This window comes from Kogia breviceps, chromosome 10 (genome assembly GCF_026419965.1).
Source record: "Kogia breviceps isolate mKogBre1 chromosome 10, mKogBre1 haplotype 1, whole genome shotgun sequence".
NCBI lineage: Eukaryota > Metazoa > Chordata > Mammalia > Artiodactyla > Physeteridae > Kogia > Kogia breviceps.
Window position 1 is genome coordinate 26220442 of NC_081319.1, and position 27569 is coordinate 26248010.

The window sequence follows — 27569 nt, forward strand, 5'->3', positions numbered from 1 at the left end:
ACACTTTTAAATGTCAAAAGGAGGGGGTAAATTCCTCTACAAAATACCATCACCCAACACAGACTATTTGGCACAAAGTCATGAATTACATGTGTGGAAAAGATTTGGCCTGGAAGGGGTGGTAAAGAGTTGTGAGGCATAGGAAATGGCTTCTATTAGACCAGACACAAATTCTAAATTTACCGTAAAACAAAAGAGTAGTGGCCACACTGCTTTGTTTTCACAGCAAGCATTCAGACCCTAACCATAGCAGCAATATTAAGATCTAGAGGGCTTTCTGAAACCCTCCCCCGAACCCCCCACCAGATTTCCGGTTCAAACAATGCAAAACTATGGTGGTTCTTAAAAGACAGAAGAACACAAGGAAAGAGCCATCAGCAGGACTTAGAAGCATAGGATGAGCAAATCTTTCCAAAGTTAATTAGCAAAAATAAGACATTTAGGTTAACTCACTGACGGGTTTCTTAAGCTAGCAGGGCAGAAAGTGTTCTAGCATCATTCCCTGCACCCACCTGCCCTTGCCCTCGCCAAGGGGGAGCTGAGGAGTCTCCCTGACATCATCAATGGCAGAACTGAGCTAGGATAAGAGGACCTGACTCAGACTAAGCCTCAGCTCCACACCACTGCACCCCTCAGCCTGGACACCAGACTCCTTGCCTGTCTCCCAGCACAAACGCTTGCCTTTCTAATGTTCCCTTTTGTGGATGGTGATGGTGCTAGTGGGGAAAACAATCCTTACGAGAACCAGCCAACCCCAGACAATTTTGGGAACGATGTCTTTCTGTAACCTGGAGGAACTTCAGGATGAACTTCAGCAAATCTGCTTAAATGCTACAAACATACGTCTACACTTAATTTCATATATAAACAAGAAAGAAACAATCCTAATTTATTTTTAAGACCTACATCAAAGAAGGGATGAATGATGGTGCAAGCCAGAAAAATTAAAATTTGTACAATAAGAATATAAACAAATACACAACTGGGCATATAAAGTTCAGACTGAACTTTGAAACACATACCTCTCTTAATACCCTGAGTAAAAATACTTAACCAAATACCACCCTGTTCTGCTTTGAAAGCATTATTATTATTTTCTTCAAACCATTTCTCAATATCCTATCCAAATAAAGTTTATATTGATATTAAATCTCCCAATGATGGCTCATATTTCAGTGCCTAGGTCTGGGGACATGGTCACATTTCTTTTTTCTTATGAAAAAATAAACAGACTACAGACTAAAAAAAGACTACAGACTAAAATACCATTTTAAAAGAATAACATCCATGCCTTACAGACCAAAAATTATAGGTATTGGCTGTGGTGTGGATGGTGTGCACTCATCAATTTTACTCTGGTTGCACAAAGGGAGTCCTGAACTGACACAAATTCTTCTGTGAATTAGCCCGCTCCCAGCAAACAAGCAAACAGGCAGCAGCTAGGAGGGGCCGCGAGGGCTTGGGTTTGGCCGTGGCCTCGACACTTTTAGTTGTGTAGCCTTGGGCAAGAGACTTCTGTCCCTCGGGGTCTGTGCCCTCCCCTGAGAAGCAGTAATACCGCCTCCTCTAATAGTGCCTCATGAGGAGTAAAGGAGGTGACACATGTAATGCCATGCCCAGCACATCTTAAATGCTCGATAAATGTCAGCTATTACGATTAGAAAGAAGGAGAAACTGGATGGTGGACATAATTCAAAATGAAGACCAAGAGAAAGACAGCGGTTTCTGTTACAGAAACTAGCGAGGTCCTCAACAAATCTTGGGATTTCCTAAATCCAATTCTGAGAAGCCTGAAGAGGTGTCATTTGGTGTTCTGCAGGACAACAAACGAGCTGTTGGCAGTTGGGAAATCCTGTGTTCCTGTCACCAGTGGCAGCCAGTTCTCCAGCTTACAGGAGCACAAGCCTCCACTCACTCCACTTCACTGTCTCAGCAGGCCGGGCGAGTTATAATTGGCCTTAATTGGCACTTACAGGAGCTTTAACATTCCTTACCTGCTGCCAAGGAGCACTTGAAAGGGGGAGAAAGTATTTTCAAACTTGGAAATACCAAGCAATTCATTCAGCTGTGGGCCGGGAAGCCTGCTATCCAGAATCAGATTAGCTTCACCAAGAAATGCCATGTTATTATCCAGTGCTCATTAGGTGCTCACACAGGATTAGGAGAGGTGGGAGCTGAAGTTAAAAGGGGATAATTCACCTTGGGGGTTAACAGCAGGCAGCAGCCTCCCTCTGGCTGGCATCGTCTGATCTGTTTGGTGGACACTTCTTCAGGGCTCAGCCACACTTCGTGTGTGTGTCCCTTTTCAGCTGTTCAGATTGTTCAAAGGCAGGCAAATAAAGTATAACCTCACAGCCTCATTTACATAGGCTTTGTGTGAACCTGTCTGACCTCAGCCTAGTCATTATTTGATACACAAAGTGAACACTGTTAAAAGGTGACCAATCACACCAAATTCAAGGAGGATAATGAGATCAGAAATAAAACTGGCAATAGTTGTTCACTGGCCCCGCAACTGATCTCAACAGAAATTATTGTCTTCTAGAAGACTACACATTTTGCAGAGAGGGATCTCAGCCTAACAGAACTAGATTTCTTCCCTAAGATAAATTCCATACAGAATGAATAGAAATCTCCCACAAATGCCAGGAAAACTGCCTATAATTGTTTAAATGAATATTTTAAAAATCATCACTCGTTTTGAAAGATCTCTTTGCCTCGTATCTTTACTCAAACTACCACTCAAACTCAGAAGACACATGCTACACTGGTAGTAAACAAAAGTCTGCACTTGTTTGCGAAATTGACTTCAAAGTCAAATTACAATTAATCACACTTGTGCATATGCGTGTAGAACACTGTAAGAGGCTTTAGAAAATAAAGAAATGGAAGTTTAGAAAAATACATAAAACACCTACTCCTGGTGGTGATAGAGTCATATACTTGGCTAGTAGAGATACAAAGTATTAACAGCCTTTTTGGAAAACAGCCTAGTAGCAGCTATTAACAATGCAAATAAATACCTTTTTGATCCCAGAATCCTTTCCTGAGACTCTATCCCATAGAAACAAAACCACCAGCAGTTAAGGACTTAAGTAGCAGGGTGGCTACTGCTGCTTTGTTCATAGAGGCAAAAAGCAGGAAACAAAGTGAATGTCCAGACAGAGGGTCTGGCTGAGGAAGCTACCGCACAGCCACACCTTAAAAAGGGGATTAGTGTTATCTTGGGATGTGAATGCATCGCCATGTTGTATTGTGGAAAAGAAGCAGAAGTATGCATAACAGGATCCTTTTTTTTTTTTTTTTTTTGGTAAAACTATGACCAGTAGCCCCTGCTAATAAAACATGGCATTACATGTGTCTGTAAAGAGTTATGAGCATGAGAAAAAATACAGAATGATGTATACTAAGTTACATACTAAGAATGTACCAAGTTACATAGATGGATTACAGAGTGGAGAGGACCATTACAGTTGGAGAAGGTGGGGAGTCAGAGCCAAAGAAACAAGAAAGATGGATAACTAATAAGAAAATAAATAAATAAATAAACATTTAAAAAAAAAACCAAGAAGCTGAATTGAAAATAGTATGTTTGAGATTACTACATTTGTGTATCTAAGTATATATGGCGGATGTATGCATCTCATATATTCACGTATCAATCAAAAAATCCACTAAGAAACTCACTTGAGTTTTTGTTACAAAAAATGCACTGTGAAGAAAGTGGAAGAAAAATTTAAACAGTATGAAATTCTGGTATTACATCAAAGCACTTTATCCTGACTGTGGAACCCATTTCATTTGTTTGGCTACACAGACTGAGAGTCTAGTAACACAAATGAGCACAGTAAGAATAACACGAAAAAGGCCTATTAGCCACTCTTGAGAAACAACACCTTAATTTTCTAAAGCTCACTGCAAATCTTCTATAGTAGGAGTTTCAGCAATCTTTATAAAATATGAAGCATAAGAAGTAATGAAACGAATTTTATACTGGAGTTTTTCACCCTAGGAGACTACAAATCAAGAACTATATCATGTGTGATTAGGGGCTGATGGCTTGTATTTTAAATTGAGATAATTACCTTCCTCCACTTCTCTTTTTATTAACTTCTGAATACACAAGAGGAAAAGGTATACAAGTGCTTTGACGTTCAAATTGAGAACTGTTGTCTTAGAAACAGAATAGAGAAGTAAACCTGAAGACTGGAATTTCTATACACACAATAAGGAATGAGGAAGGAAACAGATATATTTAGCCATTGCTCCCTCCCCAAAACCAGTTTTAGGGGCTTGGCTAGCATGTGCGTGGGAGGAACTGCCCCAGCCAGGTAGTTAAGTAGGGGCTACTGCATATCCAAGTGATAAAAACTCCCTCTTCTGGTCAGATATAAGACCGCGGCTTAACGGGGTTGACACAGCAGGTGTATGTGTATCTTAACTAGCCAACCCACAAAGTAGCCTTGTGAAATGATTGTCAGGAAAAACATCTTTCAGCAAATATAACTAAAATATGGATTTATATCCTGAAATGTCCCCTTTAAAATCTGAAGCACATCCATCCTAATAATTTCTATATGTAGCAGACAAGTCAAGAGTAGAGCTGGCGAACATTAACAATTTTTATTGATTGACTGATTGATTGATGCTGCTGGAAACTCACATTTCACTGCCTCATTCTGGTGACACAAATCAGACCTGTTGAAGTAGTTCATTCAATCACAGTAGCACTAACCTGGAGGGCAGCTCTGACCAGCCTCCAGGTGAAAAATCAATACACTGACATACTGACAGACATTCCCAAAGAAGAATGAATGGGTTTAAAGCACTGCACGTGATAATGTACCACTAACAATTTATATGTCCACCAATAGGGGACAGGTTAAATTAAGTACATTAAGAAAGTGGAATAAAAGGCAATCTTTAAAAAGAAGGAAGTAATGTGCATTAACATGGAAAAATAAGCTAGATCACCAAGTTTAAAAAAGTGAACTTAAAATAAGTCTAATTTTCCATGTGTGTGAGAGAACAAGAAATACACAGCCAAATATTCCTTTGTCCAGGGTCTAGAAACATTCCAAGGGTTTATGTCAACCTGTACCCCTGAAAAGTAAGATGGAGATTTACTTATTCGGACTGCATATTTATCCTCTTGCTTATGGTTACTGTTTTTCTTTCACCATGTGCATTACGATGTTAATAATGAAAAAAATCAAATACATGTGTTTTTCCCTTTTAATCAATAAGTTTCTATTACCCAAATGAGAGCATCCCTTTGTTTCCTGGCTTACATGACTAAATTACTGTTCCACTTAAAAAAAAAAAAAAAAAAGACAAAAACAACAAAAACCCAAAAGAATAAATGACCCCAAAGTTTGACATCACTGCAATAACTATTTTCTATCCCCACCATCTCTAGAAAATGTCTAAAGACTGAATGAATATAATATATCAAAGGCTTTTCATTCAGGTCAGTACACCTCATTAAAACAAAACAAACAAAAGCCCATATACAAATTGAAAGAACAACCCCATGGTCTACAAGCTAAGTAAATCCATCCAGCTGCTGAGGCCAAAGCCCCAAGAGCCATTTCTCATCCCTTCTTTTCCCGTATCACTCAACCCCAGCCCATCAGCCACCCCTTCCGGCCTTCTACTTCTGTGCTGATTCCTATTCTATCCGCATCTCTCTGCCTCTGCTGCTACCATCTTCAACTTAAGCTTTCTCTCCAAATCCCACCCTCACCTGGACTAGTGCAATACAGCCCACAAACTGTCTCCCTGCTTCCGCTCTTGCGCTCTATGTTCCTCAGAGCAACCATGAATCAGATCAAGACACTTCCTTGCTCAAAATCCTCCAGTGACTCTGCATGGCCTGCATCGGTCAACCCTGATTCCTTCCATCTGGCGCCAGCACCCCTTTCTCCAACCTCAACCTGGACCCCCCTCTCCTCCTTGCACACTGTTTTTCTACCTCCTCACTGGCCTTTCTGCCAAGCTCATCCCCCCCTCCACCACCACCACAGGACCTTTGCACCGGCTATTTTCTCTTTGTGGAACACTGCTCCTCCAGATCTTCAAATGGCTAGCTCTTTTTCATCACTGACCTTACACATCAACTCCTCAGAGCAGCTTTCTTTGACTAGCCTCACCAGAAGTGCCTTGCCCCAGTTATTCTCTCACACTATCCCAAGCCTTTATTACTACCTGAAATCATCTTATTTCACTTGATTTCATCTTTCTCGCTCTACCCTCCCTAAGCTGCACGAAATCAAAGACACTGCTTTCCTAGTTCAGCGGAGAGCAATGCCTAGACAGGAGGTACTCAATAAATACTTGTTAAATGTGAATATTATTCATTTCCAGTTTATGATTTTAAAAAAAAACCCCAAAGGCACAGACCTTAATAAAGGCACAGACTTCAGTATAAAGGAAAATCAAAACTTTTATAACTAGCAATTAAAATATTGCTCCTAAAAATGGCATAAATAACACCATTTTAAATGTACCTGCTTATTATATAACTAAGAAAAAAAGATAAAATTACATTGGTTAGGGACAAAGTGATCCTTTATCTGATGCTACTGAAGTTATTTGAAAATTTTAATTAGCACTATTTGGCTTGTGGTAAAGAAGAACTGAATTCACTGCATTAATTTTACATCATGCTGTTCAGTGACAAGAAGCTTAGATCAAATAGTTAACTTGGAATTTCCTTCGAGAATTAAACTAATGTCTACCCTGACATTGCTCACGTTTTGATGTGCCTGCTCTGGTTTGCTCCCTTCCCTGGCTCAGCCCCTGACTGCTGGAGAAAGGCCTGGCGTGTGTCTTTGAAGTAAAAGAGTGAAGTATTTTTGGCTCTGCAACAAATTTCAATCTTTATACTGACTGCAGAAATATGCCAACCAATTCTCTAAAGAAGCTGAAAAATGTTATGAGGCTATAACAGAAAAAGGAGTAGCTTGGCTTTGGATAACTACTATGATTTGGGGTTAAATAAAGTAGAACAGGCTGAAGAGAAATCCAATGACTATGCTAAATCAAATATCTACCTACTACCATTACGTCTTCAAATTACTAAATGTCCTCTCTGAGGTAATGGGTTTACAATGCTGACCCAGCCACTCTAAGCAAACTTAAAATTCTACCTGAACTAGAACATCTGTCATTAATGACAGTTTTGTGACATGTGGAATTCATTACATCTACTCTAGATTTTCTTTTAACTCTATACATCCTTATTATATGCAAAAGAAACAGATGTAAGTAGGCAGAAAACCCAGCCTCGGACATTTTATCTGTGTGAATGAAATTTAATTTAGGAGTTTGATCCGTAAACTGGGAATAAAACCATCCATTCAGTGGCTCGCTAAGAACAAGAAGTAAGATAATACATGCAAAAACACTTTGTGAATCAAGTACAAATTATCATTAGTCTGTGGGGTTTTAAATGAATGCCAATCCTAAAAAGATTAAGTATCACTGAAAGTTTCAAAGTAGAATAAGATCCAGATTATAAGAATGTAGAGGCCAAATTTAGCTAACAACTGGAGAGAAAAAAAGAAACATTTTTTTCTTTATCCAAAATCAAAGTTACTTAATAGCCAAATAAAACAACTCATTCGGGCTTCCCTGGTGGCGCAGTGGTTGAGAGTCCGCCTGCCGATGCAGGAGACGCGGGTTCGTGCCCTGGTCCGGGAAGATCCCACATGCCGCGGAGCAACTAAGCCCGTGAGCCATGGCCGCTGGGCCTGTGCGTCCGGAGCCTGTGCCCCGCAATGGGAGAGGCCACAACAGTGAGAGGCCCGCATACCGCAAAAAAAAAAAAAAAAAAAAAAAAAAAAACAACTCATTCAAAATACCTGAATATGTTACTTTCCAGGTCTAAGTCCATCAGGTGGCAAGAGGGAGAGGGTGTTCTTTATTAAACAGCAAGACCTCTGCTCTGTGATGCAGATTAACTTAATTATATGATGGCAATCATTGGTCACAACTATGTGAAATTGTTGTCAACAATGGGATCGGCATTTTTACCAGAAACAGCCCACAGGATCTCACAGAGTAAGATTCATTTTGCTCTTACACTGACGGTCTTTGAAACCAATTAATTAGCTCAAAAAAGTATGAATAATTTCTGTTTACTCGTCCTCTGCTGAAAATGACATTTTAGAAAAATGTAATTTATCCTGGCACCTAAAAGAATCCAAACCACCTCAGTGCACTTTAAGGAACATTAAGTCCAAGCAATACACGTGGCTGTGATTTTTACAGGATTTGTAATATCTGCAAGCGGAGAAAGCTCTCAGGTTGCAGAGGTGTTTCTGCTAAAGGTACCTTCACAAAGTTATGAAAAAGCCATATTTATGATATCCCCATTTGTGAAGCGAGGTCTGAGAGAAGGGCAGATGTTTTACACCGAGCCCAGACTCCCACCCCACTTACAGCAATGGGACAGCATGTAACACGTGATATCGATGGATAAACGGCAAAGGGCATTTAACTGTGATCCTTTTGCAGGTCAACATGAGATTTGACAATACTGCTCGCTCGGTAAGGCATTTCCTAGGCTAGGGTTAGCCTCAGAAGACAGCTCCCTGAACATCAGAGGAAACCAAATCCAACAGCTCGAGCTGGTGTTTCCCCAAACATGGAGTAGGTATCACTCTCCAACATTAATAACATTAAATCTCAAGTGAAAACTTAACTCCCTTTCCAAATCTCTTTCAAGTCTTCTGGTAACATCACGCTACTCTGTGGACGACACTTACCTAAAACGTGCTAGTCTCGCTTATAACTAAGAGAGCAGGCTTCAAGGCTCAGTGCTGGCATGGGCAAGAGCAGCAACAAAGGATTTAATCTTTTCACTGTGTTTATTTTCACACTTACCATCTATGGCAAAGAAGAGTAGTTTTCCCGTTGATGATTCTAGTAAGGATTTCTTTGTGAAAGATTTATTTAAATAGAAGTGGTTTGATTTAAAGAAAAAATATTAAGTGGCATTAAATAAGCAAATCATAAAGATGGAACTCGGTGGATCGAAATTGGGAAAAGGTGGCAGAGGCACATGTGCTCAGGGAGTCAGAGCTGAGCCACAAGGTGAAAAAGTGGGTCAGCCTAACTCATGAGAGGCAAAATACTTCAACAGCTGACATTCGAGCAGGTTTCAATTAATTATAGAGATGCTAAACGTAGCACCTGTCCGAGCTGAATTAACATCACTCATTTATTTCACCTAGGTAAGATCAGCCCATATCTGCCTACGAGAGAAATTATGGTAGTATTCACAAACAAATTCAAAGAGAAGCGGCAGAGCACAGAGCAGTGCACAGCTTCTCAGAATCACCTGCGAAGCTCTTTCAACACAGAACCCCAGAGGCCCCCACAAGTCATCAGCTGATCCTACCTGTTCGGATCCAGAGTACATGCATGTAAACAGGAATACAAAGTTTACGCTATTCAGTAGCCAGTTTAGGACCAACACACTTATTACTAAGTGATCAACTCAGATTCCCAACTAGGTTCACAGCCTCAAAAGAAAGGTGCTTCTGGCCACAGGGAATGTCACCATCTCAGCCCTCTTTCATACGTAAAGTTTTAGAGGCAAGAACCGTGAGACTTCTAGCACGTAATACAAAAAGTTAAATATCAGTTAAAAAAAGCAGGGGCCTCCTTTCATGCCATCCTTGCTAGACTCAACAAATCTCGGAGCGCCGATCTGCGCTAGTCACTATGCCAAGCACAGGAATACAAAGCAGCAGCCCCTACCGAGTGAGGGGATCTGCTGTGAGCACAATGCATCCTGGCCAGCTTGTGGGCCAGAATCAGCCTAGGGAGCTGTGTGGAATGCAGATTCCTGGGTGCTATCCCTGGCGACTCCCAGCCAGCTAGTCTGCAGTGGGCTGTAGGAAGGGGCCTCCGAGGAAGCTCCCCTTTGATTTGGAGGCACAGCAGGTTTGGGATCCACTGATTCAATTATATTTTAAAATCTGACAATTAGCAGTAAGAAACATCTCACTCCTAAAAATACTGAATAACTGAAGAGAAATATGAGGCAGCCTGGACTATTTCAAAACATTGAAACAAAGCATGGTATTACTGTGCAGTTTCCAAGAAAGAAAGCCATCTATACTGCAAGAACAGTGAGACTATGAAACTAGAAATGCCAAAATGACACTACAATCACTCACCATCATTGCTCCAATGGAAATCCTGGTTAATAGTTAACTCCCAAAGAGGCAGCTCGGCTAGCAAAAAAGTACTGGCACGCTCCGCAGATATTACACTGCAGGTGTGGTTCCAGACCACCGCAATAAAGTGAATATCGCAATAAAGCAGGTCACACGAATTCTTTGGCTTCCCAATACTTAGTTATGTTTACACTATACTGTAGCCTATTAAGTGTGCAATAGCATTATGAATTAAAAGAATGTACATGGCTTAATTTTAAAATACTTTATTTTTTTAAGGAAAAACCTTTATTTCTAAAAAATGCTAACCATCATCTGAGCCTTTAGCAAGTTGTAGTCCCAACAATGATCATTGATCAAAGATCATGATAACAAACATAGTAACAAAGAAAAAGTCTGAAATGTTTCAAGAATTCCCAAAATGTGACACAGGAAGCCAGCAAATGTTACTGGAAAAATGGCACCAACAAATGTGCTTGATGCAGGGTTGCCCTCTAACCTTCAATTTGTAAAAGATGCACTATCTGCGGAGAACAATAAATCAAAGCACAAAAAGTGAGGTATGCCTGTAGGTCTCTCGCTACTCTGGGTAATAACCTCCTCACCAACCCAGAATAACATTACCAACAACATGAACTGAGTTATAATAAGCCTTGCTGCCACTGTAGCTCCCTCCCCATCACTGCCAGGCAGCAGTGGTTTTAAAGGAACCGCCTGATGAATTTTGTAGCAACTGCTCATTTGTTCATAAAAGTCACAGATGAATATCAGCAATACATAAATTCACAGAAGACTGCCCACCCACACATTTTCACCAATTTCATCAAAAGATAAGACAGGAGAATCTCTCCTTTGGCAGGTATGAGTTCTTCCTAATATAGTAATAAACAGATTGTAGAAATTTCTTGAATTTCAAAAACATTTTTGGTCGTTTGGTGTTAACTCTGGAAAACAAACATGTGGTGATAAGCCTTCTGGAATGACAACAAAGAACGGGTTCCAAATATTTCTTCCTGTTACAGCCCCTCACCCCAAAGACAGAAGAGACACTGGCAACATTGGGAACGGTTCTTGGTCCTGGTCTCCCCTGACCGCCTCTCCTTTCCAGGTGAGTAAGATGTTACTCCCAAACCAGCCGAGAGCCATCACATGGTGCCTTCCTCCACTGCGTGGAGTTGCCCCCAAGCCCACACAACTATCCGTCTCCCAACCTCCTGTTTTTCCCATCAGCCTTCTCCTTGGCTGCTGCTCCCAAAGAGGGACCTCCTTCTACACTTCCCAGCTGAATCCCTCTCTCAGCACCTGGCCCTCATCTTTCTGCCAGACTCTCTTCTTTCTTACAGCTTTAAATGTCCCTTGCCACTAGAGGGTCCAAAGCCCCCACCCAGGGGCCTTTATCACAGTTGCATTTCCTGCGTGGCGACAAAAGGCATTGGATTATGTATGTAAATCCTGCATTCACACCACACCTTCTTCTACTTTGGAAGTTACCACAATTGCTTTGTCATGGAACAAGTACCTTATTAGAAGACACTGTGTATGCTACATATCGGTAGATAAAAAGAGCAGAAATATGAATTTAAGACACTCCCTCCCCTCACCCACACCCCACCCCCAATACACAGACATTCTATGAGAGAGACAGAGGAAGAGAAAGAAAATCATCTCCATGAAACGTGCTGTATGTAACTGAGTCAAGTGCTTCTGCAAGAGGGGACCAAGAGGGCCCCCTTCTGCCTCAGAAGTCCTGGAAGAGGTAACACCTTTAAGTGGGCCTTGGTACAAACAGCAGCTGTTTTCACACTCCTTTCTAATCCACTTTGCCCATTCTCCAGAGCATCACACATCACTCAGGCGCTAAAAAACCTGCAACAGGTCCCCACCGACATATCAAGGCCAGGGGTGTCTGATGGCACTGAGTCTCTCGGAGCAGCCCCAGCCTGCCTTTGCACACAGCTTCTCCACACATGGGTACACCAGCTCCGGCCAATGGAGACTCCGTGGAGTACATTCCAGACAGCCTGGAATTTCCTGCCTCTGCACTTGCTCCCATCATCCCTGCTGCCGACCTGGAGCCACCAAACATGGCTGTTCAGTGCACAAGCTGTGCAGCTGTATGTGGCAGCCCTGTCCATTCCCATCAAAACACTTCCAATTTTAGGGTATTATAGTTGATTTTTTTTTTAAGTATTTTCTGCGTTTTCCGCAATGGACATGTATGTATTACACACCTAAAAACTGATGGGAAAAAATCTGCACATGGGAAAAACAATCCATTCTACTTTTCAGAATAGCCTAATGTGAAGGCTATTTCCTTTAAGAAGCCTGCTCTGAGTTACTGTGCAAGAAGCAATCTGTGCTCCTCCTTATTCTTAAGAACTTGGACTGTTTTATGACTTTTGCCACATCTTCCTGTATCTACAGCTGTACCCTTTTCTCTCTCTCATACCTATCAACTGTCAGGCACTGCATGAGGGGCTTCACACCATGCTGTTTCATTTCATCCTCTCTGGAAACCAGTGAGGTTGCTATTACTGTCCCCACATTGTAACAAAGGAAGCCAAGATTGGCAAACTTGCTCAAGACAAAGAACTAACCTATGGTTCTTGCAAGTTTAGATTTAAATCCAGTCTAGTCTGGCTTCAGAATCCTTAACTCCAAAATACTTGGCAACTGACTAACAGCCTTTTCCGATACTAGCCACTTAGAGTCTTAAGCAAGGAGACAGTATCTTATTCAGCTTTGTACTCACTCTGGTGCCTACTCCCAGGCCTCACTGAGAACCACAAACTCAAAGAACTTTTTATGATTACATAAAAGATTCCTTGGGGGAAGAGGTGGGATGTTGATTATGATACTGTGACTCTTACAACAACTGCATCCAGCCCGACAGAAAGCCCTGTAGGTTCAAAGCTAGCAAGGCTGTGTCCCCAGCTCTACTCCCCCACTTAGCCTTAGTCTATTATCATCTTTACCTCTGAACCATTCTCCCGGCTTCTACCCTTCTCCCACAATCTACACTCAGCAAGTTAACCAGTGAGATGGTCCTGTGTTACTCCCTTACATAAACTTGCCAATGCCCCCAAGCGGCTTCTTCCTCTGGCCTACAAGCCTGTACATGAACAGGGTCCTGGCCCAAATGGTCTGACTTCCCAAGTCTCTACTTCCCTCAACAACTTCACTAGCCTTCTTCAAGTCTGGGCACTGGCTCTCCCCTCTGTATCAAATGCTTTTATTCCAGATCGCCGCATGGGTGGCTCCCTCTCATCACTAAGGGCTCAGGTCACCAGGGTCACCTCCTTAGAGGCTTTGCTTGAACACGCTATTACAGAAAGACCCTGTTGTTCTTCCCTGTCTCAAGCGTGCATTTGTAGTTGTGAGGACAATGACAAAACAACTTGCAGTCATTTAAAAAAATGTGTCTAGTTAGTTTTGCCTTTCTCTCCAGCTAGATTTTAAACTCCATGGAGGTAGGAATGGTACCACATCCCCTATGCCTGAAACAAGGTGAGCACTCAAATACTTTCGAGTTGTTACTGAATCTAACTGGATATAAAATTAAGTTTTATGATCCGAATTTTTTTTAAACACTATAGGCAGCATTATGACAATGGAAAAACAAGCTTATTTGGATTCTCACATGATTGACAACAGGCTTGGAGCCTAAAAGACCAGGGACAGCTCAGAGGTTCATGAAACTCCTGAAGTCACAATGCTTCATTCTAAGTACATGCGCATTTTGATGGGGCAAGATAGCACAGCTTCATCACATTCACAAATTACAACATCAAGATAGATTTAGAACTACTGAACTTGGACATTTCAAATTCATATTTCCTTTAAAAAAGCCATGTCTCTATACTCTGTGTGTGTATATATAAGATTACCAACCACTAAATTCACAACTGTGGGATCCAGAAGGAAACAAACCTTTTACTACACTGATGCAATATTTCAACAAAGATTTTATAAAATACATTTTTTCCCTGTCTAATTTTAATAAAAATCAGAAAATACACATCCCTTTCAAGAAAATTCAGAAAATACCCAACATCTGATAGGCATTACCCCATTCAATGAATTAGAAAACCTACTTCCTGACAGGGGGAGGGGTATTATAGCCTACCCATGCTGTCACTGGTCTTCAGTTTAATACTGCTCTACCTTTTACCCTCTAATAATGATTTTTAAATGGTTAAGCACTTACCATAATGTGACTGAAATGCCTGCGGTTTGACAACCTGATTACAGTCGTTACACACCACCAAGTAGAAATCATCGTGGGCTGGACAGAGACCAAATATTGGCATGTCTGCAATAAAGAAAGAGAGCATCACTCACTCATGTGGTTCCTGTTAATATGAAACCATCTGGGGTGGCAACACTTTCTAAAGGAGCTGCCTTATGATAAAGTACACAGGATAAAAGTTGTTCCAGTTTAAAAGTAACTGATGTAACACACCATGACTATTAAAACAGAGAAATCAAATCAGGCTTACAGAAATACCATTATAATGGGTTAAAATAAAATGCACGAGAAATCATTAGTATGAGGTAAAACAGACAAATCTTTTAAAATGTGAACAATGAATACATTCACACAATAAAGCAACTTTAGATGAACTCTACCAAGGGTTATGAGGAAGAATCTGCAACCACATAAAATGCCTAGCAATTCACAAAGCTGTACCATCTAATGGTTTTGTTTGGTTAACTATGCATTCTATTCCAGCCATCTGGTCTCTGAGTTCTATGGAACCGTTAAGAAAGGAAGCAGAGGTTTCACTGAAGAGTAAAACTGCTGGTTTTGTCAGCATGTAATACAAAGAAAATGATTTTCGTACTTTTTTTTCTTCAGGTCACAACTAACCTCTAGTCCTTGTTTACACACTGATGCCACTGGAGAGATGCCACCTCAGTACGGGCACAACATTTCATACATTAATCTCAGTTCAGTTACCAGAATAGGGCAAGATACAAGTTGAATTTTTTTATACTAAGAAGTAAACTTAATTAAAATACAAATGTGAAACTAGACTATCTGCAAATACATAAAAACAAAGTACAGTAACTTGATACCGGGTAATATATGGTTAACTAAAAAGTCCTAACTGTGGACAATTGATTATTAGTAACAACCTAGGGAACAGAGCTAACAGTTCAAAAACAGAATCTAAATCTTTTAAATATTTCAGAGTTGGCATTTTACACTATAAGCACTATTTAGAACATCTGCAATGAATGGATAATTAGCACATTTCAATTAGGCAAATATTTTAGTAGACCAAATACCAAGTTTAAAGGGGGAAAAAAGATCCAAAAAGCTGATTAGCATCTGCTTTCTTTCCTGTAAGATTTAATTTCACACTTTCTGCAGCTTGGGTGGCCTTGGTGGTTTTAAAGGAAACAGAAAATGCCCCGAGGTGATGTAAAGTGATGATAATCTCTAAAATGTCAAATTAATGATCTAATATCTACACACAGCTATAGGTCAGATTTTCTTAAATGGTTTCTATTACACTGAACTGCACAGATAGCTAGCTGTGAATCTGAAATATACCAGGAACCAACACGATTCTGAGATGCAGCAGCAGCACTGAGCAGGTTCTACGTGCTATGATCTCATTTTATCCTCACAACTACTTAGGTAGATACCATATTTATAACCCTGCTCTAGAGAGGAGGAAACTGATTCACAGAAAGGTGAACTACTTTGTCTAAGTCAATAGCTGAGATTTGATTCTGACTCACAACAATGGCTTGAATTTGGTCCCTTGAAGACTGAAGGCATATGATTTCTAGAAATTCCTTCCAGATTCCAACTCCAACAAGTTGAATGTCAGGGCTGAACACCTTTGACAGCATAAACTGATAAGACAACAGAAGAAGGTTCTAACAGACTGCTGACTTCTGTGACTAAGCTTAACAATTTCATGAAAAATAAGAGCCAAACAATGTGCTATTTTCCTTGAAAGCATGCCCACATTGAGTTATAAATAGTACATGTGGGAGAAGGGGAAAGGTTATATCCATTCAATGATCAACATGTAATAAGCCATTTTCAATGGCTACAGTTTGACATGACACTTCCTTTTTTCTTTTTCTTTTTTTTGGCCATGCCCCGTGGCACGTAGGATCTTAGTTCCCCAATCAGGGATTGAACCCGCACCCCCTGCATTGGAAGTGCAGAGTCTTAACCACCAGACCATCAGGGAAGTCCCAACATTTCAGTTTTAAAAATAAAAATTTAGGGCTTCCCTGGTGGCACAGTGGTTGAGAGTCTGCCTGCTGAATACAGGGGACACAGGTTTGTGCCCCGGTCTGGGAAGATCCCACGTGCCGTGGAGCGGTTGGACCCATAAGCCATGGCCGCTGAGCCTGTGCGTCTGGAGCCTGCGCTCCACAACGGGAGAGGCCACAACAGTGAGAGGCCCGCGTACCATACATACACACATACATACATACATACATAAAAATAAATAAAGTAGTTTACCTTAAGTTCCATATATCCCTATGCTAAATCACTCTGATATAGGACAATTAAGTATGAATTACAGATGGCAAAACATTCATAACTTAGAGCTGAAAAGTATGAAATGCCTATAAATATCAAATCAACAGTTTCATTAATGAAATCAACTTGATCAGTTTTATTAATTAAACAGTAGTTAAAGTATTAAATTAAGTGGTCTCAGTTTAGATTTAGGCCTCGGCAATGTGCCTGGTTTGTGTGATTTCTCACAGCACTCTATTTCAAGTGAAGCTGTTTAAAATATGTCACTTTGCCAGATACCAGATACTGCTGGGGACTAGCTTCCCACCCCTTTATAAATAAGCCAATTGTAAAAAATAAAAAACTGTATCAATCCTTTCAAATAAGACTTTAACTGGCCACAATGATGTTTATGTAGAAAACTGTTCTTCTTTTGTTCTGATTCCTTTGATCCTTTTGTGAGACTCAGAAATACTAATAAAACTAAGTGAGTAGGGGTCATTCTATGAGGGACCAAGAATTTATACTTCTGTAAAAGGTTCAATTTCCTCAATAACTTATAATTATTTGCAATTAATGACAGTAAAGATGATAATCATAATGATAAACAGTTGGCATTTTCTGAGACCACTCTGTGCCAGGCTCTCAGCTAAGCACTTTTCATAAGGTTTATCCTTCAATATAAACCTCATTTTACCGATGGAGACAAGAACTTGTCTAATTTCACCCAGCAAAAAAGTACAACCAGGACTCAAACTGAGGTTGGCACCACCTGTGACCTCAATTCCATGCCCCCCCCCCCACCACACACAATCCCTGTGGAAAGAAACATGGTACACTTAAACGCACTTCATGCTACCCTGTTTGGAGATCAAGTTCCTGTTTGGAGAACCTAAAGCAACTTTAATTTTAGCTTTCTGAATTCTTTACTTTCAGATATCCATATTTGGATGTAAGCTAAAGGATACAAAATAATTTAAATAAAATGTCTTCTTTGGGGGAAAAAAAGGAGTTTATATCCTTTTTCTGCATTAGGACATTCCAGAGGCCTTAGCAACAGGAACAGTGTGTGGAATGTTGTGGTAACAGAGAAAATGAAATAATTTTTGTGAGCGACAGTATGTATGTTTCTGAATACTTTCAAAGTGTAAGTTCACAATCAGCCCATCTACAAATTAACACATGGAACTTGCCCAAATGCAAGAAGGGAAAAGCTTCATTTATGACAGAAAACAGAGTTCCTATCGAGTTAAAATGAGTTCCTATTGAGTTAAAAAAAAAGTTTACAAAATTGTCTTAAAATATACAACTTAATCCATTATATGAAATATAATGAAAGTTTTAAAACTGTACTTGACCCCATGGACTCTGACCTAATTTAAAAGAATGGATTTTATCATGTGTAAGCCCTAAATCTTTCTCAGGTTTCAGGTCACCCCAATTTTCCAATCAGTGAGTGGCCCGGCACCCACGCCAAGGCTGTCATGTACTTTGGAGACCCCAGGCCAGCAGGGTAGGAAGGACTGGGTTTAAGCACATGGACACAGGAGCACATGTGTGCAGAACCTTCACAGTCCCATGCAGACTGAAGGCCCTCTGGCCAAAGCCAGTCCTGAACAGTTACTTTGGTGCTGCCATCCCCATTTTGAGGCCTGTGCCCAACAACAAAACTTGAGCGCTGTAGCAAAGCACTTCACCTTTGCAGTACCCTGTGTGTCTCCCTTCTCCCACGCACCCAAACTTCTACAAGCCAACGACTCCCACATTACTATCTCTAGCCCAGACGGCTCCCGAGCTCTGTCTAGACTCACAAATCCAACTCCCTCTCTATTAGACACTGCCATCTGGATGTCTTTCATACATCTCAAATCAAACAAGCACGTCCAAGAGAGCTTTGCCTTCCACCCTGCCCTGTTCCCTGCCCGCCAAAATCTTCCCCCTTTTGGGTAAATGACCCTGCTCATCTTCTCAAACTAAAAACCCACACAACACCCCTGACTCTTCTTTCCCTCATCACACCCAGGCCACCAGCAGGTCCGATCAGCTCTCCTCTAACACCTCTGTCCATTTCTCTCCACTGTCCAGCCCACCACTGTAAAGCCTGTCACCAGCACCTTTCCTATGGACTGTGGAAGAAACTCTCCCACTCGGTCGACAATCCCTTCCACAGGACTGCCAGAGCGATTCTTCGAAATCCTCCAACAGATCACGTAAATACCATTAAAATTTCCCAAGTGACTTCCCACTCCTCTCAGAATAAACTCCAAGCCTTTACCATAACCCCCAAGGTTATGGGATACACCAGAGGTCTATCCTCCGCCCTTCACTCCCTGTCCCCCGAGTCCCTGCTCCCCTCTCCTTGGCTCACTCTGCTCCAGGCACACTGACCTCCATTCTCTCCTTGGAAAGCTTTTTCTCGGCCAGGCTCTGCCCTTGCTCTTCACAAGATGCCTGGTACATTCTCACACATCAGGTCTCAGCTCAGCTGTCATCTCTTCAAAGGGCTCTCTCCAGCTCCTCCCCAGTTAGTTATTCTCTGTCACAGGTATTTTAAGCAGAGTGGCTAACAGTGTGGGCCACTCCCCAGCACTCCGAATCCAAAGTGATCTTGGGCAAGTTCTATAACCTCTTTGAACTTCAGTCTCTTCATGTGTCAAATGTTGACGATCACAGTACCTAATTCACCAGGCACCTCCCAGGGTAGAAAGAGTAAGAGAGCTAATACACGCAAAGCCTTAGAAGGCCCCAGGAAGTGCTCAATCAACGTCCCCTGACAGCCTGTAAGGTAGGAGTCGTGCACGCCCACTGTATTGCTCAGGAGACGAAGGCACACAGACACTGAGATCTCACAAGCTAGTGAGTGGCAAAGTCAACATGTGAACCCAGGTCTGCGGGGCTCAAAAGCCCAGGCACCTCCCAACACTCTCCCAGAAGCTACCTCCTCCGTGCTGCCCCCGCTGCCAGGGCCCGCAGTCAGAGCCTGGCGGCCTCCACACACCAGTACAGAGCTCCTAATAGGGTCTGAGTTGCTTCCCTCTTCAGCCTCCTCCACTCTGCTGCCGAAGTAATAAAGCCATTCCTCTCCTTGGAGACCTCTGCTGGCTTCAAAGTGGGACTTGGACTCTGTAAGCAAGGCCCTAACACTCTTTTCTCCTCCCATCTCTCCAGGCTGAGTCAACCTGCTCTAGGCTCAAGACTGCGTGGGTCTTCTCAGAACCTGCCCTGTTCTCTGCAAGCCTACCTTTTGGACACAACTGTTCCTACAGCACAGAAGGCTCTTCTCTCTTCTTTCTGGAATTCCTGCCATTCAACCAGAGCTGTGCTCTTACTCATACCATTCATATCTCCATCACAGTCCTTCACTCACTGACTTATGATTTTTGAATGGTAATTGGTAAGTGGATGCCTCTGTAGCCCTGTCTGACAGCAGACTCCTTGCCTTGCCTAGCACAGAGTCTGAGAAGTGAGCTCAGGAGTGTGTGACTGTGAAGTAATGACTGACATCTGGAACTCTCCCATAGCTTCCAGTTACTCTTAGGATAAAAACTAAGAGCCCTGACAAGGCTCTCTCCCCGCTGGCACCCTGCACCTGGCCCCTCCGGCCTTCATTCTGACCCTGGTGCAAACCATGCTCTCTCCTGTCACAGCACCATGGTGCTTGCTGTTCCCTCATGGTGCCTGAACTCCCTTCCTCCAGATCTTGACCTGGTTTGTTACTTTACTTCATATGGTCTCACATTCAATGTCGCTTCCTTGGAGACTTGGCTAGTCAGAGCCCCGTTATCTGCTCTCAGAGCAATGACTTAGCCTTGCCACATAGCACCATGCCCGGTTTGTAACTATCCATCTAACTGTGTGAGCCTTAATCTCCTCCCGCTAGACTAAGTTCCACATCTGTCTTGTTTTCTGCTCTAGTGACAGTGCCTAACAATGCCTAACTTGATAGACAGGAAGCAGCAAATGGATGTACTAATATGATTGGGTGGAGAGTAACTAAAGTATTAGATGAAGTCCCTGTGGTGCCACCGTAAGTCAAGGGTATAATTGTGCCTTTATGTCACGTAATGACATACAGTCACCCACTAGAACTGGGTATCCAGTGAGATAAAAGTTCAAGGGTGAGACGGTTTCCCTTGAACACACGATCCCATTCCTAGGGGCGGTTTTTGGTAAAATTTGTGTTGCAGGGTCTGCTTCTCAAATGTGCACACTGGCAAATTCTCTTTTGCTAGTGTGTACAGTGCAGTAACTAAGAACAGTTCTGGAGTCAGACTACCGAGATTCAAGTCCCTAATCTTTCTCTTACTAGCTATGTGAACACAGTGAAATAATTAACTTCAGTTTCCTCATCTGTAAAATACAGAGAACAGGACCTACATTTCACAGTGCTGTTGTGAGGATGAAATGAACTACTCCGTGGAGAGCATTCCATGCTGACCACATAGTAAACACTCAGTGCTAGCAAAATAAACAAAAACACACAATATACACACACAAGACATGTTCTGCTGCAAGGGCCCCAGTTCTCACTGATTAAAGTCGCAGGAGATCGATATATACACCAAATGGCAACTGACTATTTTACAATGGGAGCTTAACTTTCAAGTGGTCTCTGCCCCTGCTGCTGACCACACACTCCTCCCTGTAAGCAATGAAAGGCAGGGGAGAGGCAGACGAGACTTGCTGGTGCTCCCCCTGCAGAGGGTCAAGACTCAAGTTTCGGAGTTTAAGCTCTACCCTGCAAGCCTGGGAGAATCCACAGTTTTTTTGTTTTTTGGGTTTTTTTGCGGTTCGTGGGCCTCTCACTGTCGTGGCCTCTCCCGCTGCGGAGCACAGGCTCCGGACGCGCAGGCTCAGCGGCCATGGCTCACGGGCCCAGCCGCTCCGCGGCATGTGGGATCCTCCCGGACCGGGGCACGAACTCGTGTCCCCTGCATCGGCAGGCCTGCTCTCAACCACTGCGCCACCAGGGAAGCCCAACCCACAGTTTTAAGGAAGGAAGCCACATGATACAAAAGGTCACTCTGGCATGAGTGTGGATCTACCGAGGTAAGGGGGTAGGGGGGTGGTCCCCAAGGGCTGATGCAAAAGTCAGAGTGAGACAGGAAGTGCCAATGTGATGAAGCTGGGAGAGACCAGACTGAAGACATGCTCTGAAGAGCTCTGCAAAGAGCTGGGGAGACCATGGATCGGGGGTGAGGGAGAGGGCAGAAAGCCAAAGATGGGCTGCTGTTTGTTCCTTGCTCACTGTAGCTAATGTGGCCAGCTAATGGATGATGGGAAACACACAGATGGAAGAACTTAGCTTGCTAAGGCAACAGAGCCTGGCAGTTAAAGGCACAGCCGCTAGAACCGCACTGGCTGCATTCAAATCCCAGCCTCGCCGCTTGGTAGCCTTTACCTCAGTCTCCCCATCTGTAAATGGGAAAAGTGACAACACCTACCTCAATGGTTGTAGGAAGAACTAATGAGCAGATGTAAAATGTTGAGAACAATGCAAAGTACTTTGTAAACATGAGCTATTTTTTATCATCTTCCAGATCACCGTCCTCTGGTCTTTGACCTAAATAGTGGCTATTCTCCCCTCGCCTATTCCAACTCCCCCACCCATACACATTTATACAGTGATGTTTTTAGGGACTTCCCTGGAGCACAGTGGTTAAGAATCCGCCTGCCAAGGCAGGGGACACAGGTTCGATCCCTGGTCCAAGAAGATCCCACATGCCACAGAGCAGCTAAGGCCGTGCGCCACAACTACTGAGCCTGCGCACTAGAGCCCATGAGCCACAACTACTGAAGCCCGCACGCCTAGAGCCCGTGCACTGCAACGAGAAGCCCGCGCGCCGCAACGAGAAAGCCCGTGTGCAGCAACAGAGACCCAATGCAGCCAAAAATAAATAAATAAATTTTTAAAATTAAAAAATAAAAACAGTGATTTTTTTAAATCATAAATGTCACCTAGTCTGATTAAACCCTTAGTTTACCATGTAGAGTACTCCAATGCAGTCAGAATGAAAATCAGTGCTTAGAAGACCCTGCCTGATCTCTGCAACCGTAAGACACAGCCACTCCTCATCCATGCCAGAACTCCATCTCCTCGACAGTTACGCACACAGGCCAACCACTTCCCCACCTCAGGCCCTTTGCTAAATCTGCTCGCTCTGTACAGAACGCTTTGTCTGGCTGGTTCCAGATCACAGCCTACGTTCCAATGAAAGACCTTGCCTGACCACTCAGTTTAAAGCAGGACCCTATCTCTTCAGGCAGTACTCTCTCTTCACTCATTAGTGATTTGTAATTTGTGTTTTGGCTATCGCCCTAAGATATAAACTCCATGAGGGCAGAGGCCATGTCTGCGCAGCACAGTGCATAGTGCACAGTAGGTTCTCAACAAAAGAATTTGAGAAAGGCCTCTGGATTGGACTTCCTGAGTTCAAATTCCAATGCCATCACTCACTAGGAGCAGTAACTCCGGCAAGTTCCTCAGCTTCAGTTCCCTCATTTGTAAAATGGACATGATAATAGTAGCTACCTTAATGTGTAGTTATGAGATGAGTTAGTATACATTAAGCTCTTAGAACTATGTCTGGCACAGAGCATGTGCTAGGTCTGTCTTACCTATTAGGATTATAATTATTTCCATTTTCACTGTCAGTGGGTTACACTGGCCACTGCTTTTAATCTTTTGCTGGTCTACAGTCACCACCTCTTGTACACTCAGTGTATTAAGTACTCAGTGTATGTCAGGTCTCATGGCAAGTACTCTGTGTGTATCATTCATTCATGTATCAGAAGTCTACTATGCCTAGACACGATTCTAGGTACTGGGTATACATCAGTGAACAAAAATCACAACAGCAACACCACCACCTGAGAAGCAATACGTATAACAAAAACAAAAGTTTGCAATTCCTGAGCACTTCCTATGTTCTAGGTACAGTGCTAACTCATTTGCTCTTCACAACACCACCCACCTTGCAGGGTCGCTGTCCCCACTTTACAGGTAAAGCAAGTGAGGAACAAGATTACCTGCCTTAAGTCACAGAGCCAGGACATGGAGGAGCTGGGAGCTGAGAGCTGAGAGCTCACGTAGCTCACGTAGCTCACATACGTGAGCTACGCCCACGTACGTGCTCCTCACCACCTCACAAGAGCCTCACCATTGCTAAGCGCACTCCCAGCCTCTCCTGCCTGGTTTAATCAGTCAATCAAGGTATCCTATCGAACAGCAGACTTCTGATGCTACCACTGGACTGTCTGCTCTCACTGCTACGCAAAGGTTTCCTTAGATACTAGGACTCTCAGCTCCACTAGTGTCAGAAACACTTCGAAGTAACCTGATGAACCAACTTGGAAGGATGGTCTGCACGTAACTGACTTTTACTATAGTCAGTCCCAAATTTATTTCAAATGGTAACTGTCAGTTCTGGGTAATCAAAAGGAATATCAATGATATAATAAAAAAGTTTTAAACTGCTCTTAAGTAAGCTTTTAACATCTCAACTGGGAAAAGATAACACAGGATTTTATTTCTACCTTCTGCACACACTTCTCCCAAATTCATGTTCTCTGTTCCAATAATTAAAGGGAACTGGACTTCCCTTTGATCATAAGACATTAGATGATGAACCAACCAGACACAAAAAAAGGCCAATCAACAACCTGCCAAAATGTATATGGTTTGGGACCCTGTCTGAACTAAAGCAGTCAATAAAATTACATTTAAAAAAAAAAAGAGCTGTTTCCAGTTAAAAAGCAACCAACCAAACATCAGAGGACCATAGAGTTAGAGATTAGAAAGCAGTCCTGTCTAACAGTTATTAATCACTATCTAGAAGTAGCCAACCTTATAGTGACCCTCCATAGACAAGTCATAAATGCTACTGTTGTCACTAATCATACTGAAAATGATACAGTACCTGGCAAAGATACAGTACCTGGAAGCAAATATCAAAATCCTAGGGAACCTGAGTTAGGGAAGGCCAGGTAGGGTTACAAAGGTGACATACGTGACAGGCTACCTCACGTGTACCTTTAGCTACTCAAAATACTGTCAGCAAGTTCTGATCTTTCAAACAGAAATGAGAGGCACCTTCCAAAACGCTTAGGGAATCTTACCGGCATCACTACCATTCAGCTAAGCTTATAGAGTATGATAAGATAGGGGCTATAAGAGAGTTTACCACTTAGCTGGTATTATAACCTCAAGAGAGGTACTTACCTCTAGACATCCAGTTCCTGCGTTTGAAAAATGGTGAAAACAATGGTATCTATGTCGGGAGATTGTTGGATTGAATGAGATAATTCACGTAAAATGCTTAGTTCTACGTCTGCCTAAACACAGTAAGCAGAGTATATGTAAATAATAAAGAGGAGTGTTAATATTATTATCATTATTACTGTTAAGCTTACAGTTATAAACTCATGACTCAGTTAAGAATACTTTCTTTTCTTCAAAAGGCAGTCAATACGCAACACCACATCTGCCAGACATCTTGTATGCGGAAAACCGACGGCTCTCATACAACTAAAAACAACATTAACTATGGAATGGTATTGCCTACTCACCTAGCTTTATATTTTTAAGTGGTTAGCTTTATATAGACCATACCCTAGTCCAGAAAATCAAGCTCAACAAATTTAAAAGAAATGAAATCATACCAAGTATTTTCTCTGACCACAATGGAATCAAATTGGAAACCAGTAACAGGAAGATACTAGAAAATTTCCAAACACTTGGAAACTAGACACTTCAAATAATCTGTAACCAATATAATACGTGATATTAACAAGCTAAAGAAAAATCATACTACCGTAATAGTTGATGCAGAAAAAATATGTATGATTTTTTTTAAAAATCCAGAGAACTCGGAATAAAGGGGATTTCCTTAACTTGATAAAGAACATTTACAAAAAACCCTACAATTAACATCATACTTAATGGAGAAAAGCTGCATGCTTTCCTCCTAAGGTCAGGAACAAGGTAAGGATACCCACTCTCAGCAAAGCACTGAAGTTCTAGCCAGAGAAATCAGGCAAGAAAAGGAACTAAAAGGGATACAGGTTCGAAAGGAAGAAATAAGCTTTTTCCATCTGCAGATGACTTGATGGTCTGTGGAGAAAACCACAAAGAACCTACAAAAAAACCTCTCCAAATGTACCAGCTTAGCAATATCACAGGATACAAAATTTACTTAGTATGTTTGGGCTGCTATAACAAAATACCATAGACTGGGTAGCTTATAAACAACAAATATTTATTTCTCACAGTTCTGGGAGCTGGGGATCCAAGACTAAGGCACCAGCACACTGAGTGTCTGGTGAGAGCCTGCTTCCTGGTTCACAGTCATCTTCTCATGGTGTCCTCCACGTTGAGCTTAACGGGAGAGGGAGGTCTCTGTAGCCTCTTTCACAAGGGCACTAATCCCATTCATGAGAGCTCCACCTTCATGATTTAACCACTTCCCAAAGGCCCCACCTCCAAAAATCATCACACTGGCGATTAGGTTTCAACATATGAATTTGTGGGGGGTGGGGGACGATGGGACACAAACATTCAGTCTGTACACAAGATCAACCCAGAAAAATCAACTGTCTTTCTATATATTTGTAATGAACTCATGAAAACCAAAATCACATGGCTAGCCTTCGGCTGGCATAGCATGTTAAGCCAGTTATTTGTTTTATGGTATACCTGAGTATTACCCAACAGCCATGTGGCTATGATGAATATAGCAAACTAGAGAGCTGTATCTTTCATAACATCCTTAAAGGGATGTTATAATTATCTCATATTTGTAAAGTCTCTAAATTTCTTACCCAAAGCATGCCGCAGAAGATTCAGAGCTTTTAACAGAAAATTAAAGTGTAATAACTGTCTTGAGTTTGTTTCAGATTCCTCAAGTCAGAGGGGAAATGCTCTTTAGATCTTCTATATTAATGGTCACAATGAAAAAGAAGGTACACTGAACTCTATATTCATCCTCAAGATAAAGCCTCACTACTTGAAGTACGGTCCACAGGCCAACTGTTTCTGTATCACTGAGAACCTGGTTAGAATTACGGAGTTTCAGGACCCAACCCAGACCTAGCAAATCAGAATCTGCATTTTATCAAGATTCCCAGGTGATTTACATACATGTTTGAGAAGTGCTGAAAACAGAACATCATATAACCTGGACTGAAACTTGCATAATGTGACCAATATTGGAGAAATTATTCATATATTATCCAGACTTTTTCCAATCCACCCATCAAAGGCATACTGAACATATTTGCTCAACTGTACATTGCTCAAATGTGTATTTAGTATTTGCCTATTATAGAATATAATAAATATATACTATATCATGTATATTGAGTATATTAGTCTGTAGTTTTCAGTTACTGTGATGTCTTTGGTTTTGGTACTGGCCTCACAGGATGAGTTTCTATTTTTTAGAAAAGTTTGTGTTGGGTGGGTCCTACTTCTTTATACAGTTAGTAACATGCACCAGTAAAGCCATCTACGCTAGGGTTTTCTTTTGTAGGAAATTTTAAAGTCTGCAGTTAAAAGTTGGCAGTATCTTTCTTGGAATTTGTCCATTTCATCTAGGTTATTCAATGTGTAGGCATACCGTCATTCACAGTATTCCTTTATAACCCTGTATCTGTCAGGTCGGTAGTGATATTACCTATTTAATTCCTGATTTCAGTGATATGAGTGATGTGGTCAGGTCTAGCTAACGGTTTGTCAATTTTATCAAAATCAAAGCACTCTAATGTTGTCAATTATCAACTTTTGGTTTCACTGATTTTATTTTGCTTTTTCTACTACCTAGTTAATCTAATTCATTATTTTCTTCCTTCTGCATGCTGTGTGTTTAGTTTACTCTTCTTTTTCTAGT

At 41.8% G+C, this 27569-nt stretch overlaps 1 protein-coding gene across 8 annotated transcripts in view; it reads right to left on the minus strand.

Annotated features, from left to right (window-relative positions):
* ATXN7 (ataxin 7) overlaps positions 1-27569 on the minus strand; it is a 129699-nt gene that overhangs the window by 34119 nt on the left and 68011 nt on the right. For 7 of the 8 annotated variants that reach the window (XM_059075780.2, XM_067043726.1, XM_059075779.2 and 4 more), the window contains one exon: positions 14398-14502. In XM_059075780.2, coding sequence (XP_058931763.1) covers positions 14398-14502 — 105 coding nt within the window. Of the gene's footprint in view, positions 1-14397; positions 14503-15941; positions 16016-27569 lie in introns of those variants that run through there. The other variant, XM_067043729.1, reaches the window with a different exon arrangement.